This window comes from Canis lupus, chromosome 22 (assembly GCF_003254725.2).
Source record: "Canis lupus dingo isolate Sandy chromosome 22, ASM325472v2, whole genome shotgun sequence".
NCBI classification, from domain to species: Eukaryota; Metazoa; Chordata; class Mammalia; order Carnivora; family Canidae; genus Canis; species Canis lupus.
Window position 1 is genome coordinate 3061337 of NC_064264.1, and position 19098 is coordinate 3080434.

Sequence of the window (19098 nt, forward strand, 5' to 3'; positions counted from 1 at the left end):
ATACCTGCAAAGGTGCTAACACTTACATCATCAGTATAAATGTCAACAGAGTAAAAAAGAGAAGTAACATTTTTTTTTGAGAAGTAACATCTTAATAGCAATATAAAAATACTTTTTACCTTGCAGATTCCCTAAAATGGTTGTGGGGACACCAGGGAGTCTAAGACCACACTCTGAACTGCTGACAGAAGAAAGCAGGAGGAGACAAAGCTCCCAAAAGAGAGCCTTGGGACATCAACTAGTTGACCTCAAGTTCCCATTCTAAAAACCTGATTCCTCTGACCTTCTTCATATGTCGGGTAATTTTAGAATTGTATCTTAGACATCATAAATGTTAAGTTGTAAATATTCTGGATTCTGTTATGTTTTCCTCAAATAAACATTGTATTCTGTTATTTTTTTTCCTCAACTAAGCATTGTTTTTAAGCAGGCAATTATTTTTGCTGAACCTGAACTGTTTTTATTTGGGCAGCAACTAGCAACTCCTGGCTCAGTTCAGATCTTCCATTAGGTTGCTGCTAATCCACTACACTGCAGTAACTCAGGTCTCACACACAGAAGTGGGTAAGCAGGATCAGTCCACTCTCTTCAGCAGCTGGCCAGAAAGCCTGCAGTTTCCTTCTCACTGGCCCCCTCTCCCCATCCTATTACACGTCCTCGCCTAGGGCACCTTGCTCCAGGCTAAAAGCTTCCTGCCCAGGCTCAGAGCTTCTCCTCTCTCCGGAAGAGTGTGTCCTACTCCTCTGTCCAGAGATTTCGGGCAGTTGCTTTCCAAATTATGCAGAGGTTCTATAGCTGTCTTTGTTGAGGGGAATCATACGATAGAGTCTTCCTCCACCATTACCAGAGGCACAGGTTCCTCACAGAAGGTTTATGTTTGAGTTAGCATGATGAGATTTGCATTTTCAAAAAGACTTCTCCGGTTCCTGCCACAGAAATTGTCTTACGGCAGTTAGAGATGTGGGGAGATCAATAGGAGAGTCCACACTATCCTCAGAAAGAGACCGTTTAAAAAATAAAGTACCTGGTGTACCTTGGTTTATAAAGATTTTATTGAGAAAAATCTGAAGAATTTTGAATATACTAAAAATAAGATATCCAAATCTCACTTCATTATCTGCTGCCATTATAAACTGCTTAACAGATTTAAGAGGACTAAACATCTGGAAGTCATTTAATCTAACCTTGAGGTATAGTTTGCTCTAAATCACCTTAAATTCCCTTAAATTTCTGACAGAACAAGATTTCACCAAGTTTTCCAATATACTTATATATTTAGCATTTTATACTTATATATTATATAGTTTAGCAGTTTATACTTATATATTGCCCTTTAATCTCTCTGGGGTCAAAACAAAGAAAGGTGTGCTTTTCCCTTTAAGTTATTCTGTTCTTGATTTATTATTTCTTAATATGGTGAAGCAAAGATGCTGGAAACCTTCCCCGTGCAACCATTAAAAACATGATGATGTTCTTTCTTTTATTAAATTATTGTAAAGAAAAAGTAAGTAGTACCTCACTTGATGTTTCCCTAGGTAAACAATACTGTTTGAATCTACAGATTAATGAAAAATTCTTATTGTGATACAGAATCAAAATACTCTCATTCTTGACCTGGGTGCTGGTAACATGGGTGTGTTCAATTTGTGAAAAATTAATCAAACTATAAACTTGTAATACATACTTTTCTGTATATATGCCACACTTTGATTTTTAAAAAAAAAGTCTATGAAAGCTCAAATATATCTATGGTATGTACCTTCACTAAAATGTCAATTATTGGGATGCCTGGGTAGCTCAGTGGTTTAGCACTGCCTTCGGCCCAGGACGTGACCCTGGAGTCCTGGGATGGAGTCCCACATCAGGCTCCTACATGGGGCCTGCTTCTCCTGGAGGATTAAATCTGCCTGTGTCTCAGACTCTCTCTGTGTGTCTCTCATGAATAAATAAATAAATAGTCTTAAAAAAATAAAATGTCAATTATTCTCATAGGAAAAATTCACAGTATTCTATTTGTATTGTATGACATCTTCACAGTTACCCTATTCCTTTAATGATTAAAAAAGTAAAAAAACTTTTTTAAAAGTTCAAACATTAAAAATATATGACCATAAAAATCACCTATAATTTTATCCCCTACAGATACCAACCACATTTAGAATTTAAGTTTAGAGGCTTATGACTTCCACATCTTATTAATAAATTATACACTTCTCCAGACTTTGGGCATGACATTTTTTATCCAAAAATTCTCAAAAATAAAGGGATAGTATTTAGAATCCTAGAATCCACTAATTGAACTAAACAGGCTCGAACAGAGGCAATTTATAAACAGTAAATTTCTACCATTTCCTCCACAATTTTCAGAGTCCATGTCTTTTCTGTATTTTCACAATGTCTACCCCAATGCAAGCCATGCTGCAGATGTGTATTGAGGGAAAAAAAAAAAAAAACAATTCTCTAAAAGAAATGAAAATCGTCACTTTCATATGATACAGTTATGTCTTAAATCCAATCTCTAGAAGGAGAGGGAACATCAGCCTCTGAAAAGTACTTCTTATTTATTATATTTATTTATCTATTGATTCATTTTTGTCATTTAATCCCCCAGAAATCCCCTAGATTTCTCCTAACCACTCCTTTTCTTATAAAGTAGAAGCTTGTGCATAATAAGAGTTACTAAATTCAATTATAGCAATGCAATGGCTTTCTGTCGACTTCCTTTTCTTCTCTCCTATTTTATCTACTCTGTCCATACAGCAGTGCAAGAAAACACTAAGAAATAAGTTATCTTTTAGTCATTAAGTTTTTAAAACATCAAAAAATTAAAACTAAGGGTTACATGTACACATTAGAATTCTAGTGTAACTAAAATCCTAAATGTTTTCACTGTCACTTCTACATGAAAAGTTGTAAGCTTAGCATGCAACACAGTTTCAAAAGAAACCAACTCTATATTAATCTGCAAATCTTATGAGTCACAAAGTATTACCCAACCATGCAGATTTAAAGAGCATAAGACAGAACTTCAAATAAGTATTTTACTATTACTCCACAGCAAATGCCATCTTTATGAACAAAAGCCTTATCAATAGCTTATATGCTATAGACAGAATACCTAGAGAATATGATTTGTGCTCTTATAATGCTATAAATAATAATTATAATTGAACAATAGTGTAGATTTTAGACTACTTTTAATGATAGAACAAAAAAATACAAATAAATTGAACCAGAATATTATACTTTGTTAAATCATCTAAATAGTATAATCTCAGTTTTTACCATTTTGTTTGAATTCAACAGCATTTACATTTTCAAGCACAACACCTCTATTTTAAATATAGAGCTCAAATACTTTAAGGAATTCTTGTTTTCTTGTTTTAAAGTACCATGTTTTAAGTAAAGCTATTCCTAAATAAATCATTGTATCAGATGGTCTGGGGAGCCCAAATGAAAGAAAACTCCATTTAATATTCCACTTGGGCTATACACTGAAATTACAATATTCATTAAATTGCATATTTGCTGTTGAGGTAAATTTTAACAAATACCTCTCACTAACAGACAACTGTTATCTGTTGCATATCTGTTGCATATTCATATCTTTAATTATTTTAATTTATTTTAGATAAATTATTATTTATCGTTATTTTAGTTACTTACAGAGAGCCATGCAAGTGATTCCATGATTCGATGTTCACATCGTTCTAAATGTTTTATCATTTCTCTGGTCAAGTTGGCTTCTGCTTTGATAAAACTTTCAATCACTTTGTAAAAATCAAAGGCTTTTAAATTAAGTACATTCAGAATCCATGGGAAGGACAAATCTGTTCCAGTATCAAGATTCTGAGATGTACTTCCTAAAAATGAAAGAAAAAATGTAACTTAGGTATGAAATGTTAAGCCTCGAATTACGTATTTTTAGGTTGGAAGGTTTTATCAAACAAAAATTTTAAAGCTAAAACAGCAGAAAAGCTAAACAAAAATTTTTATTTAGAGCAGATTTTTCTTTAATTTTGTTTTTTAAATTTATATTAAGTAGTCTCCATGCCCACCATGGACTTGAACTCATGATCATGAGATGGAACGTTGTGTGCTCTACTAACTGAGCCAGTCAGGCACCCCAGGAGCAGAATTCTTTCCATAGACTCATAAGAAATAGTCTTCTAAATTTTGAGCATATTGCACATATGTTTTTCCTAAATAGAGGGCTCGTGCTTACATCAAATTTTCAAAAGTTTAAATACTCTAAATTTATATCAGGAACAGGTTTAATATCTAAAGATCAATGCATTAGCATATCCACTTTAACGTCTCATTAATCCCTGATGTGGGAAGGGAAGGATTCTTTAAGATTTTGCTAATTTGTTTAGAAAATGGTAACTTTTTAAAATGTGCGTTTTTTGGTTATTAATGAGGATTCATAGCTTTCCATATATCTCTTTTATTATATATTGGTATCCTTAGGTAAATTTTCTTTTGTTTGTGCAAACAAAATTCTTAATATTTGCAACATTTGCCAAACAATACATGTCTAAAATCATGTTTTCAAAAAACACCATGAGTGGCCTCTGTTCTGTATATCTGGTGGACTCTAGCTCTAACCTTTGGTTTCATGACCATAGAATCTATAGCAGATATACATTTCCATACAGATAAATGCTACTTGTTAGTACTCCTTTGAAAATTTAAATCTCCTTTCTTGGAAGAGATTTCCATAGGCACATTTCCTGGACTCAGCATAGCCCAGAATAAGAGCCTAGTGAAGTACTATTTCCAAGATTACCTGAAATAATGCAGATAATAACCCATTTAAATGATTTATGTGACCACTTACATTCTTCAGTATATACTGATCTAACATACACATATTGTCTCAACTCCACTCCTCCCCAAAAAACTCCACGTTAGATAAATTTTTTTAACTTTAAATTGAACAAAAATGTTTTTTTTACTAAAATTTAACTTACTGCTATATGTAGCCATTACAACCTCAAGAGCACATGCCAACAAAGACATATGAAAGATGTCGTCATTCAGGAGTTTGCTAAAGGAAAAGAAAAGAATGATTTTGAAACATTTACTTTTATAAAAAGAAGGAACTATTTTACTAAAACTAAAGAATTTACCTAAAATTTTGAATGGATAATCGTTCTTCTTCCTAAAACAGATAAAAAAAAAAAGTTTACCTGATGCCTTTTTTGTGTCAGCATTAAATTTTTTTTCTATTATGTTCTTTTTAACTTACTGATTTAAGCATGGATTCCATTACTCGATAATACAATCGGACTCCAAGTTTGTATCGCTACAAAAGAAAAAAATTAGATTCCACTAATTTAGAAAACCATAATTATTAATTTTTAAGAAGGCTTCTCCTGAAATACATTTCTGATACTTCTTAGGAATATGAACACTAAGAGATCACAAAAGCTACCTTGTCTAAAACTCAAGACTTCCATGTAATATGGTGGTTAACATTCCCAATAAATTATCAAGAAGGAAAGTCCAGTTCTTGGTTTTCCTTAATTTCACTTCGGTCTACATCATTCAGCAGAGACACACACATACACACGCGCACACACACACACACACACACACAGAGGATATGCTATACATCTGGTACTATTTTACCCATTTTACATACTAATGTAATACTTTGTGGCCTAGGACATGTATTTTCAGGATAACTCTCCCAAGACTGAGAATAGCCTGTCCATAAAACTGGCAAAGGCAAAAATCAGACCCAACTGATCTTATCAGCAAAAAGTTTTAATCAAATAAATAATTCTCATTAGTTCAAAGAATAACTAAATTTTAGATACATACAAACCATATTCCTTCATTCAAATCATAAGCATAAATTTCATATACAACCAAAAAAGACTTAAAAATATTTAAAACATATTATCAAAATCAAAATATAACTTCACTACACTGAAATAAAGTATCTAGATTAGTTTTCCAACACGTTTTTATATGTTACCTAATTCCACACAACAAAGCAGAGCAAATTTAGAAATTGAATCTCAGAGAAGTTAAATGAAGCTCATAAATGGTAGAACCAGATATAAACCCAAGGTTCTGATTCAGAGCCCATACTTTTATCCAATATATTAGTATTAGACTTTGTGAAATAAGAACAGTAATAATAAAACTAATTTCATTCAATAGTATCCCTGAAATAGCATGCATATGATCCCATTCATGTAAGTATATGCATCATAAATATTCATATATGTAGAAGCCAAAGAATATATACCAAAAATTTAATAGCATCAAAGATTTTAATTTTTTTGTACTGATATTTTTTAAATTTCTACATTTTTTTCTAAAACTGCCTACATGTTTACTTTTGGTTTCTGTAATGGTGTAAGGGGTATTTTTTGTAAAATAAAGTTTTCCATAAACAGCAGCATACACAGGCAGCCAAGATACAGAATCTACCAATACAGGACAAATACTATTATAATATTTTTTTACAATTTGGAAAGATATTTCATTCTAAATTATTTATCAAATAGTGACAGTAATCAAACTGAACTCAAGTTACCTGTGATCCAATTTCCATACATCCCTGTCCCACAGCTTTAGCAAATTTCTCTTTAAAGATGTATCCAACATCCTTCACTCTTTTCAGGATACTTTCCTTTGGATTCACTGTGCAGTTCTTTAAAGAGGAAAAACATAAATCAATGTTGAGGATACCGTTTAATCAGAATTAACACTTTCTGTCCTATAAGATATAACTTTACGCTTTCAATTATACTGTGGAAACACCTCCACAAAAACTAGGTAAAAACAACTACTGAAAATAAGAGGAACATAAAGAATTCCATTTTAGGATGTTAGTGACTAAAAAATATTAAAGTACAAAAAAATCCCTTTTATCTAAATTTTCTGCTGCTAACTTAAAGAACAGATTTGTTAGCCCTTCCACCCACCAAAAAGAGCCTCATAGACATTACAAACTGATACCATGGAAATACAAAGGATTGTAAGTGACTACTATGAACAGCTATACACCAACAAACTGGAAAACCTAAAAAAAAAAGGATAAATTCTTAGGAGCATACTATCTACCAAATCTGAACCATGAAGAAATGGAAAAAATGAATGGATTGATGACTAGTAAGGAGACTGAGTGAATACTCAAAAATATCCCAAGAAACAAAAGTCAAGATCCAGACAGCTTCACTGATGAATTTACTAAACATTTAAAAAAATTAATACCAAAACTCAAACTCCTCCAAAAAATAGAAGAAGAGGGAGCACACTTCAACATAATAAAGGCTAAATATGATAAGCCCACAGCTAACATTGTACTCAACAGTGAAAAGCTGACAGGTTTTCCTTTAAAATCAGAAACAAGACAAAGATGCCCACTCTCCCCACTTTTATTCAACATAGTATTAAAAGTCCTAGCCAAAGCAATTTGGCAAGAAAACTAAGAGGCATCCGAATTGGAAAGGAAGAAGTAAAACTACGTCTACTAACTTATCACATGATATTATACATAGAAAACCCTAAAGACTCCATCAAAAAAACTGTTAGAATAAACAAATTCAGTAAAGTTGCAGGATACAAAATCAATATACAGAAATCAGGTGAGTTTCTATCCATAAATAATGAATTAACAGAAAGAGAAAATAAGAAAGCAATCCCATTTATAATCGCATCTAAAAGAATAAAATACCTAGGAATAAATTTAAGCAAGGAGGTGAAAAACCTATACATGGAAACCTATAAGACATTGATGAAAGAAACTGAAGAAGACAGAAATAAATGCAAAGATATCCCATGCTCATGGATTGGAAGGATTAATATTGTTAAAATGTCCATACTACCCAAAGCAATCTACAGATTCAATGCAATCCCTATCAAAATTCTAATGGCTTTTACACAGAAATAAAACAAACAATCCAAAAATTTGTATGCAACAAAAGATTCCCAATAGCCAAAGCAATCTTGAGAAAGGACAAAGCTGGAGGCATCATACGGCCTGATTTCAAACTATATTACAAAGCTACAGTAATGAAACAGTATGGTACTGGCACAAAACAGACACAAAGATTGGTGGAACAGAACAGAGAACCCAAAAATAAACTCATGTATATAGTCAATAAATTTGTGACAAAAAAGGCAAGAACATACAATGGGGAAAGGACAGTCTTTTCAGTAGACAGCCCTGGATAAAGTAGATAGCCACATGAAAAAAATAAAACTTGACCACGATCTTACACAATACACAAAACATGACCCAAAGTGGATTAAAGACACTGAAACCATAAAACTCCTAGAAAAAAACAAAAGAGATAAGCTCCTTGACATCAGTCTTAAAGATCTGATATTCTGAATCTGACACCAAAAGTAAAAGCAACAAAAGCAAAAATAAACAATTGGGACTACATCAAAATAAAGAAGATTCTGCACAGTGACAAAAACCATCAACAATACAAAAAGGAACTACTAAAATGTTGTATGTCAATTATACTCAACAACAACAACAACAAAAAAAAACCTAAAAGTGAAACAAGTATAATACCACTACTAAAATAAAAAGAATCTCATATTCTCGAGTAAAAATTATTTTCAATTAAGAGTTATATTGGGATGTACATTATCCTAAAATACAAATAATAAAGATAAAACTAAGATTTGAGTTTGGTAGCATTTCTTAATTTCAAACTCTGCTTTCAAAAAGTTAAGAATTATTAAATCATTTAGCTACCTCTTCAGAAACACATGATAAAGAAATGCTTACAAAAGAAGTTTCAATACATGAATCATATGGGGTGGGGCTATATGGTAATAACTAAAATATATCACAAGATTACTAAAACGCATATTATGATATATTAAAATACTTGTAATTGATACTATAATCTATTAAATAAATTAAAAACCTGATTCTCTTCAGCTACAACCAAAGGTTGACTTTATTTTTATAATATTTAGAGATCAAATACCTTCAAAATACTATTAACTTTGCAAAACTAAGAATAATTTTCTTTGAAATCTGAACACTGTCATTAAAAAATTTCACATCCTATAAAATCAATAATCCTATCTACCTAAAAGAAAACAGCACATGTATCATAGAAACAGTAACAAAAAAACACTCCCTTTCATAAGGTCATTGTTACCAAAACATCCATTTAAATGTTTAGAGCTTCTAAGATTTTACTTACAAAAAATAAAGACAGCATTTATTTAAAAAAACAAAACAAAACCCTGAACTAATAAAAAAGGAAACTCAAAGAAAAACTTACTGATCTTCAAGACATGCCCACTCTTGAGAGAAAGCAATCTGCAGTCTACGTGAAACTTCAGTTAAGCTGTTAAACTTCATTTAATGTTAAACTTTACATTAAGCTCCAGAGAATGCCTTGGAGGCAGAATTTCCTGCCAAACTAAAGTACTTCAAAATAAAAAAGAGCTCCTATATCCTCAAAATGTTGTAGGAAATATTCAAAGTTTATTTGAGAAGAGAGATTATGGGGATAGTGTTAGGGGTAGGGAGAGAGGGGGCAGGGGCGGGGTGGGTGGTGGGAAATAAACCATAAGAGACTCTTAGGGTATTAAAGAGGGCACTTGTTGTGAAGAGCACTGGGTGTCGGATGTAAGTGATGAGTCACTAAATTCTACTCCTGAAACCAATATTGCACTGTATGTTAACTAGAATTTAGTTGAAATCAAAACAAAACAAAATAAAACAAAAAGGGAGAGAGAGAGAAGAGAAGAGAGAGATTATCATTCTTACAACTTCTATCATTTTCCCTTCTAAAAGTTCTAAGTTACTGAGTAGCCATGTTTGGGAAATATTCTTGTGCTCCAGATAATACATAAATAGAAGGAACTTGATGCAATTTGGACAAACAAAATCAGTTCTGAGCCAACACAATTATGAATACGATGACAGAAATTACTTTGCTAATTCCTGGGGGGCATATAAACAAGAAGAACAGAACATGACAAAACCATAGGCAGGTTATGATATCAAATAAAATGTTAACTACACAGTTATTGGAATAAGCCAAATTTTAATAATTCTCCTGGCCTTATCCAATTTCCATGGATAAGGATTTCATGAGTCCTAACTCTCATTTGAATTTAAATAAGGAGTGAAGAAGCAAGCAAGTAACACAGATGCTAGTTTTCATTATCTTTTCTCTCTCCCTTTTTTGTACAGCAGGGGCCCTTCAGATACCAACCACTCAGGTCTACAGACGTAGCAAACTGCAATGCACACAAGTCCAGGCAAGAAATGTAAATAAAAATGGGCTGAATATAAGAAAGACTGTAGAGATGTGACAAATGTTAAATCCTAATATCACATTCAAAGAAAAGATCTTAAAAGCAGAGAGAAAAGATACAAAACAAACCAACAGTTAGATTCACAGATTTCTTAAATAGCAACAAGGAGAACCAAGAATTGTATATTATCTACAAATATCTAAGAGAAAGAATCTAGAACTGAGATTCAGCTAATCTATCTTACAAAAAACAAGAGTAATACTTTAAGACAAAAAAACCCACAAAACAAAAACCTTGTAAGTTCACTCCAAACTAATCCTCACTAGAGGAATTATTAAAGTATGTAACTGAAGAAAGAAAATGAAATCAGAAATGAGGTCTAAGTTGCAAGAAAAAATGATGAGCAAGGCAAAAAGCAAACAAGAAAAAAATCTAAAAATAACACTACCAAAATAAAACAATAGTATCCATGATTAATCTGGAGGGTTCAAAAAAGCAAGAAGTAAGATGATAGACAAGGACATGTCCATTGGGAGATTTTTTTTTTAAATCTCAGTATTTTAACTTTACTTTCAAATTTCTTTGTGAAGATAACACAATAACAATGTTTCACTTATGGCTTACATTAAAATAGGAAATCAGATTTTCTGATGGTTGATCACTTGCTGAATTTAAGATCATCATTAATTGTTGGATAGTATTCATTACGGTCCTAGAGAAAAAAAAAGACAGGAAGAAATATTAAGCAGTGAAGGAAAACAAATAAACAAAATGTTTCTATTTCACAAGTTAAATGAATCTTTCAATCTCACTATTTCCTAATTATCTTTAAGAAGTTCTCTGAAATAAGACTTTACAAAACCCTTCATTTACTGTTGCTTACAAGGAATTTCATTTTATTTAAAGAACATGCTCCATAATCACTAAGTTCATAATTAAGGAACTGACACATTTATTTACTAATAAAACTACTTTAATAAAACATTAATTGGCCAAATTAATATTTTAAGAAGAAAACATATAAACTAGTATCAAAATGATAATTTTAAGAAAAGATTGCTACAATTAAATATTAAAGTTTTTCAAATAAAGACAGTAGGATATACCATAATTCAAATGAAGAAGCATGTGACTTTAACAGAGGTCTTCAGATGAAAGCATAATTTTAGAAGTCATCACTGTTAAAGCATAAAATAGGGTCAGTCCCTTAAGATTTATTTAATTCTGTAATTGTGTGTGTGTGTTGTACAGTGAATTATAATGTTTAAATTTTGGAGTAGCAGTACATTGCTACGGTAGGTACTGTTTATTGATGCAAAGAACTATAGAATGTTTATGGCTGAAAGATTCTTGAAATATTGTTTACCAAACATGTTCAGTGAGTATTTTCTTTTTCTTTTTTGTGACTTCAGTAAAAGTTAGAACTGATGTCATTTGCTCAGTTTGAAAAAAGAACTTGTCTTTAAGTTTTCAACTTCTTTTGGTGAAAGTTTCCATTTAGGAAAAAAGATGACAAATATCCCTGATATTTTGGTATCTTCCTTATTATTAAACCAAACTATTATATCTCTCTCAACTGATATTTATACATTCTCACCTTTCAAATAGGATAGCTTCGATAACTTGTACGTCTCCTAATCCACTTAAGCCACAATGACTAAAGCCACAAATAACTGCTGACACCAAAAGATCTTTCTCACTTGTTCTGATACTTGATTTCCTCGAAGCATGTGACACTCAAACACCTGCACTTTCCTGGAAATTCCCTCCCTCGGTCTTTTTGGCTTCATTCTCTGGGCACCCCCCCTCATTCTCCCTAACTTCTCTCTAGCACTTAAATGCTAACACTCTTTAGGGCTCAGCCCTTAGGCAGCCATTCTTGCTACTATACTTTTACTTCAGGCAAACTCATATATTTTTATGGTTTTAACTTTCCCTGATTATTCTCAAATCTGTAAAATCCTTATGTCCTACTACTTAGTACTTCTTCATGTCCCATAATGCCTCACAAATAATATTCTAAATATGAATTCATCAAATATTTATCAAATCTATTCTTGTTCCCAGTTCAGATCTTCAGCATTTCTCAACTAAATCACTACAATAGAGCATTCCAAGGATTCTGACTATGTATATGGTAGTAGGGTCTAGCTAGGCATGTATAGTTTGGAAAAAAACCACCTCCTTAGGTTACTCTAATTTGCGCCCTTGGTTGGTTAAGAACTATTGTGACAGACTGACAGGTCTATTTCTCACCATGTCCTCCTCAGTCCATCCCCTCACAAACTACTACCACATAAACTTTCAAAAATCAACTCTAATTTTATCCTTACTCCAATTTAACACCTGTGTATGGCGAAAGGCCAAATCGTGCACAAGCTGAAGTCCAAACTTATCAGCATGGCATATAAGTCCCCTTCAGGATCTAGTATTCACCTCCACTCCTGTCATTTCATCCTGCCATTGAGTGAGTTAGTACAGAGCTGCTAATCATTCCCCAGACACATCATTGTTTTATATTTCCATGCCTTTGCACATGCTATTCCTACTCCCTAAAATGCCAATCTCCTGTGTCTGTTTCAAAATTCAGTTCAATAAAGTCCTTCCTATGCCATCTCATTAGTTTGTCAAAAGTTTATTACTCTACTTTACACTTACACAGAATTGTATCTTTATGTCTGCATAATCATTTGAAAAATATTACTGATTGCCTACTATGAACCATGTATTACCCTAGGTACTATTAAATGTTGAACAAAAAAGTCATGGTCCACATGGTATCAACCTTAAAGGCTATTATGGGTACTGGCAAAAACAGGCAAACACACAAATTAATTTTTAATTACAAATTATGATATACACTATGAAGGACTAGAACAGTATACTATGAGAAAGAAGAATAAAGAAAAATACCTCAGAGAGAAATCTTTTAAAAAGGAATATTTGTGCTGAACCTAAAGGAAGAGTAGTTGTTGGTAATAACAGAAACAAAAAAAAGAAGGAAGAGTTTCAAGAAGAGGGAAAAGCAAGTGTGAAGGTCCTCAAGTACAAAAGAAGAGCTTCGAGCATTCAGGAAACTGGCCAGTACATAATGAGCAGGGAAACAAGATGAGGTTAGAGGCAACAGTAGCTCAGTCATATAAGGTCTTGTAGGCACTGTGAACCAGTGTGTATTTCAAATGCAAAAGGAAGCAGTCAAAAGTTTTAAAAGCAGGGTAAACATGATCTGACCTACATTTCTAGAAAATTATTCTGGGGCTCTATGGAGAATATATTTGGTGGTGAGGAGAGGGGAACAGCGAGGAGAGTAGATGTAGCAAGATCAGTTAGTAGGCTACTGCAAGAAATCCAAAACAAAGAGAAAGAGATTCTGGACAAATGTGGTGAAGAGTGCAAATGGAGGATAGGAGATGGACTAGAGGTATTTTAAAGGTAGATTCAATAAGACTTTATAAATGTGGAAAGTGAGGAAAAGGACATTAAAAGGGTTCCAATCCTTCTACGTTGCATGCAGAGCAAAGAGTGATGTATCTTTTCTTTTTTTATTTACTGAGATGGAGCACATTCCCATTCTAGGTTATATTCCTTAAGTACAGACAGAACTAGGTTTAACAATCATATCCTCAACAACTAGTAAAATATCTGGCAGACAAAGAGCACTCAATATATATTTGTTGCATGTACATACAAATATATAACAGAACAAATGAACAAACCCAAAGTACTATAAGGCATTGAATAAATAATTATAATGAAAATCAAAAGTAAGAAAATTCATACCTAACTGGAGTCTGTGGAAGAATCACATTTACCTCTTCATCAGAGTTACTTTTTTGTGGTGTTCTCTGCATTTCAAAACTATATAATGACAAACAAAGTCATTCAGATTGAAAATGCACAATCTGAGCCAAAAAAGCAGTATATTTTACTTGTTGCCTCATACCATCATACAAAATCTTAAGTCAATTACACAGGTGATAGGAAAACAGATGATTCAAAAGCTGCTTAAATAAATAAATTTTACACTTTTCACCATTGTTTTTAAATTGGGTTTCTTCCACTAGGTTTATGAAAAACAGGTGCACCAATCATTAACAAATTTTTAAAAATGAAAGTTAGATGCTATCTCTAGATGTTAGATGGCATTACAAACCAAACTGTTCAGTATTTAGAAATATCAAAGCTTGAGGTGTTCAATCATTATGCCTTCCAAAAACTTTACTTTGACTTAAATAATAACATTTTAAAAACATTTTGTGTTTAACCAACAAATTGTATATATTTTCAGTTACAAATTAAAGGATTTTATGGTAAAGACATAAAATTAAATATACTTATAATCATTTGAATTTTTTGTAATTACTCTTAATCATTCCTACTTTATAATTATACATAATTCAAGAGAATACACTTTCATATTAACATTTAAAAAAAAAAAACAAGAAAATAATAGTTTAAAAAAAAAAAGCGTGAGGCCAAAGAAAGAGACTACCACTTAAGTAAATTACTGCAACAATTTTCTTTTAGTATATGTTTTAAAATTATATTCAGCTTAATAAAAAAAAAGTTGCTATAGAGAACAATTCAGAGAAATTCTCTATTTATTAGTACATTATATGCTTAGAATACTGTTTACCTTATTATTAGCTTTACAGAAAGGCATGTGAAGTAACTTATTATAAATGAAATTTAAAGATGATGAAGTTAAACAAAAACCTATGTAATCTATCTATATTAAAATGAACCTATCGCCAGGGAAAAAAAAAGAAAAAGTACCTGTCTGTAGGATCAATCTGAAGAGTTTTATCATGATCCAGAAATAATCTTGCATCAAAATCTTTGTTTTTAAGGTAAATCTCTTCATATTGTCTAGAGAGACTTTCCACCTCAAAAAAAAAAAAAACTGATGATTAATTAATCTTTTTGTATCATTACATTTTCCAATCCACAGAAGTACAGATGTAAAGAAATCTTTGTACATACTTACTTTTATAATATACACAGTTCACATGCAATAAAAATAAAGCATATCTAAGTGACATTAAAACTTTCCTATTTTTTAACTCCAATTTAAAACAGATTTTATGCATGCACCTCATTCATTAGAATTTTATGTAGACAATGACCACCAATAACACAAAACAGTACTGAGATAGACTCTCAGTAAGACAAAAATAGGTGATATTATAACCACTTAATTGTCAAGATCCTCCAAACATCCTACACATCCCTCACTGTTAATCCTCCACTATGCTTATCAATCTAAAAATATTTTTGTTTTTTTTTATTTTTTTTAATTATTTATTTATTTATTCATAAAGACAGAGAGAGAGAGAGAGAGAGAGAGAGAGAGAGAGGCATAGACACAGGCAGAGGGAGAAGCAGGCTCCATGCAGAGAGCCTGACATGGGACTTGATCCAAGGTCTCCAGGATCATGCCTTAGGCTGCAGGCGGCACTAAACCGCTGCGCCACCGGGGCTGCCCTAAAAATATTTTTCAAAAGTAACAAATCCTCTTGATTATATATTCTGCTTACCTTTTCTAAATCCTTTGATGCACTCTAACTTCCTTTAGTTAAGTATCTTGGGCAAGAGTATTAGCCCAATTAACACATTTGCACAATGTACTTCTAATCTCAGATACTTCTTCATTTGCTAGAATCTGTAATTCTATCACAAGTTCTGATTCATAATTTTCTAATCATAATTTTAAAACGAATGCCCAGTGGACAACTATATTTGGCAGACTTCTGCTATGACTTTTAAAGTCTGAGTGTTTCTAACCTTAGAGAACTCAAATTGTATTTCAAAACGAGTGGCAGGAAGAAATCTAGTTAAATGTAAATTTTTTGTCTATTTAAGGTTTTTAGGTAGAACAGTTATTCATGTTGATTAAGTTTAATCATTGTTCCTGCCTGATCTTAGTGAAGCACTAATTATCAATCACTTATTTGACTGGCAGCTATTAATGCTATATGAAAAGTGCTAGTGTAAATGTAAAGTTTATCTTAAGATTTCTAATAAAACTGGGATCCCTGGGTGGCGCAGCGGTTTGGCGCCTGCCTTTGGCCCAGGGCGTGATCCTGGAGACCCGGGATCGAATCCCACGTCGGGCTCCCAGTGCATGGAGCCTGCTTCTCCCTCTGCCTGTGTCTCTGCCTCTCTCTCTCTCTCTGTGACTATCATAAATAAATAAAAATTAAAAAAAAAAAAAAAAAAAAAAAAGATTTCTAATAAAACTAATCCACTCTAAAAGAAGAAAAATTACAATGTGTCCCCAAGATTCTTTACAGTTGTGAACAGCCTATTTTTTTTTTTTTTGGTACATCAGTAGATAAGAAAACTCCATAATACACTTGGCCTCTTTTCTTGTCTCTAGTTTATCTTACCAGTCTTCTGCCCTGCATCCCAATCTTAGTGAATTAGTTGGAGTTCACTGAAGAGACCACACTATCACATATCACTGTCCCTTTGAATCTATTAATTTCTAATACTAGAAATGTCATTTCTCATAAAGCTACTCAGCTGAGAAATTACACCTCCAAAGTTTTCCACAAAACTGATCTGCCCCACTTCGGATTAGATGGCCTCCTCTGAGATATCACAGCGATTTGTTCATACTTCTATCAGACTCGTGCAGACTCCTGTAGTGTCCCATTTCTGTGTCTTTCTCCCACTACCACCTTAATGACAGTGACTGAGTTAAATCTCTTATGAATAATATCTAGCACAATGCCTGGCATATATTAAGCACTCAATAAATAACTGTTGGATGAATAAGTTTATTAATTCAAGGACTAGCCACCAAATTGGGTCACAGAATCAGCAGACTAACCGACTTCATGTCTTTTGGTCTTGGTAACTAATGCCAGGTGCTTCTAAAACAGTGGTTTATCCCTGAGTACTTGTTCTTCATCATTTATCTAAGCATCCTTTTCTCCACATACTTCATCTTACCACAAAAAGTTCTCAGTTGTTCTGTTCTCATTGAAGAGCAAGACATTTGAGGCAAAATGTGAAAAGAGACAGATGGATGGCATACCACTAAGGTAAAACATTTCTGCAATATAATCACAGCTATTTCAACAGAATTTATCTTTAAGTAGTTTAAAATATTCAAAAGAGATGCTCCACAATACAGTAATGCCAATCATGTTGAGGGCATCAATCCATGGATCCTACCTATGCTTAAGGATGTGTACCAAACTAGAATCAAATTTGTGCATATTTTGTTATACTTAACTATAATGGCATTCAGAAATTCAAAAACCTACACTAAGATTTTTGAAAAATTTCAGTAGAAATCAATTCCTAGTGCAAATTACAAATGGTGCTTATTTATATATCTGAATATATATATATATATATATATATTCAAAAAGTTTTTCTATTACTTATATAAAGTTAGTTCACCAAAATTCTACTTAGGTTTCTTTTCTTGAGAAAAAAAAATTTAATAAAAAATAATTTTAAGAAATTAGCTACTTCTCCCTCCCAAAACGCATTAACTTTTTACTAATTAAGTTTCTTTCAGATTACCTCTGGAAGTCCATTAGAAGCTACAATTCCAAGAGAATTCATAAAAGGTATGAAATTTTTGAAATAAACATTTTTCACCTGAAAAAGATAAAGTTACAACATAGCCATTAAAATAAAAAAACTTAATCTGTCATTATTAACACTAAAATGAAAGTGTTAACTGACTACTGATCAATGACATACATTGAACCTAACGATGCTTGTTTATAACTCAATTATTTACTTTTTAATTATGTGAGGCAGATTTCAAGTCTTAGAATGGGAGTAGAGAATTGTTAATGAAATAGGATTTATAAGAAGAAAATCCATTGAAACCAACTTCAATATTCTATATTTAAAAGATGATGAAAAGATGGCTTGAAAAAATTAAGCAACTTGACCAAAGTTATACAGCTAGGAATGGGGAGAGCTAGAATTAAACCCAATTTATCATCACAGGCAAGACTCTTCTATAGACTGTTTCCGATTTCTTCCTAAAGCATATTTTTAGGCCACTTCACACTCATCATCTGATAGCTAGCTTAGGAAATATCAAGTCAATTATTTTAGCATAAATTCAGGAGAATAACCTGTTTCACCAGAAAATAATTTCACACACTAAAGAATACCCAGTAATTCAATTCAAAATCAAATAACAATATTTTGTAGAATGATGCAGTTTCATACAAAAGCACCCTACATTTATTTAACACGGATAATAAAGGCTGTAATCAGGAAACCTGAGTCACATTCCTGGCTAAAAATTGCTATACTGGCAATGTGTTACAAAATTGTGTGTGTGTGTGTTACAAAATTTTAAACCACTTATTTTCACTTCCTTTTACAAATTTGAGGCCTACATTTATTAAGGTGGAAATAATATCAGTTTATATCTTCAACCTCATAAATATATTGCAAGAATTAGACTTCTGTAATACTAATTTTGTTTTCTGATTAACTCCCATTTAACTTGAGTATTTACAAAGTGGGTATTTCTACTTAACCATTTAGTGTTAACTAACCAATAATTATATAGCCATAAATGTAACTAACCAATAGTTATATAACTAAAAATGCTATATCTAAATAATCAAGTGTCAATTAATATCAAATACTACCAAAGTTTTTAATCAGCTGTACTTTAAAAATCATTCCTATATTCTAAATTACAAAAAGTTATTTAAAATGAAAAAATTTTAAATGGCTTAGGCCTGATTTTAGAAATGAAATTTAATAAGTAGTTTTGAAAGCCAGAGGATTAATAACCAGGAATTAGAAAACTGCATTTATATATATTCATTATCTTGAGGGAGTTAGCAATAG

General features: G+C 32.1%; 1 protein-coding gene and 1 long non-coding RNA gene across 5 annotated transcripts in view; one reads left to right on the plus strand and one right to left on the minus strand.

Annotated features, from left to right (window-relative positions):
• RB1 (RB transcriptional corepressor 1) overlaps window positions 1-19098 on the minus strand; it is a 145340-nt gene that overhangs the window by 74333 nt on the left and 51909 nt on the right. For all 4 annotated transcript variants that reach the window (XM_025478314.3, XM_049099222.1, XM_049099220.1 and 1 more), the window contains 9 exons: window positions 17797-17874; window positions 15034-15143; window positions 14038-14115; window positions 10882-10969; window positions 6554-6670; window positions 5252-5308; window positions 5133-5164; window positions 4974-5050; window positions 3667-3863 (listed from right to left, as the gene is read on the minus strand). In XM_025478314.3, the coding sequence (XP_025334099.3) occupies window positions 3667-3863; window positions 4974-5050; window positions 5133-5164; window positions 5252-5308; window positions 6554-6670; window positions 10882-10969; window positions 14038-14115; window positions 15034-15143; window positions 17797-17874 (834 nt within the window). The remainder of the gene's footprint in view (window positions 1-3666; window positions 3864-4973; window positions 5051-5132; window positions 5165-5251; window positions 5309-6553; window positions 6671-10881; window positions 10970-14037; window positions 14116-15033; window positions 15144-17796; window positions 17875-19098) is intronic.
• LOC112678901 (uncharacterized) overlaps window positions 1-19098 on the plus strand; it is a 72579-nt gene that overhangs the window by 2513 nt on the left and 50968 nt on the right. The window contains exons 2-3 of the long non-coding RNA XR_003147968.3: window positions 127-299; window positions 17782-17843. This is a non-coding gene — a long non-coding RNA (uncharacterized LOC112678901). The remainder of the gene's footprint in view (window positions 1-126; window positions 300-17781; window positions 17844-19098) is intronic.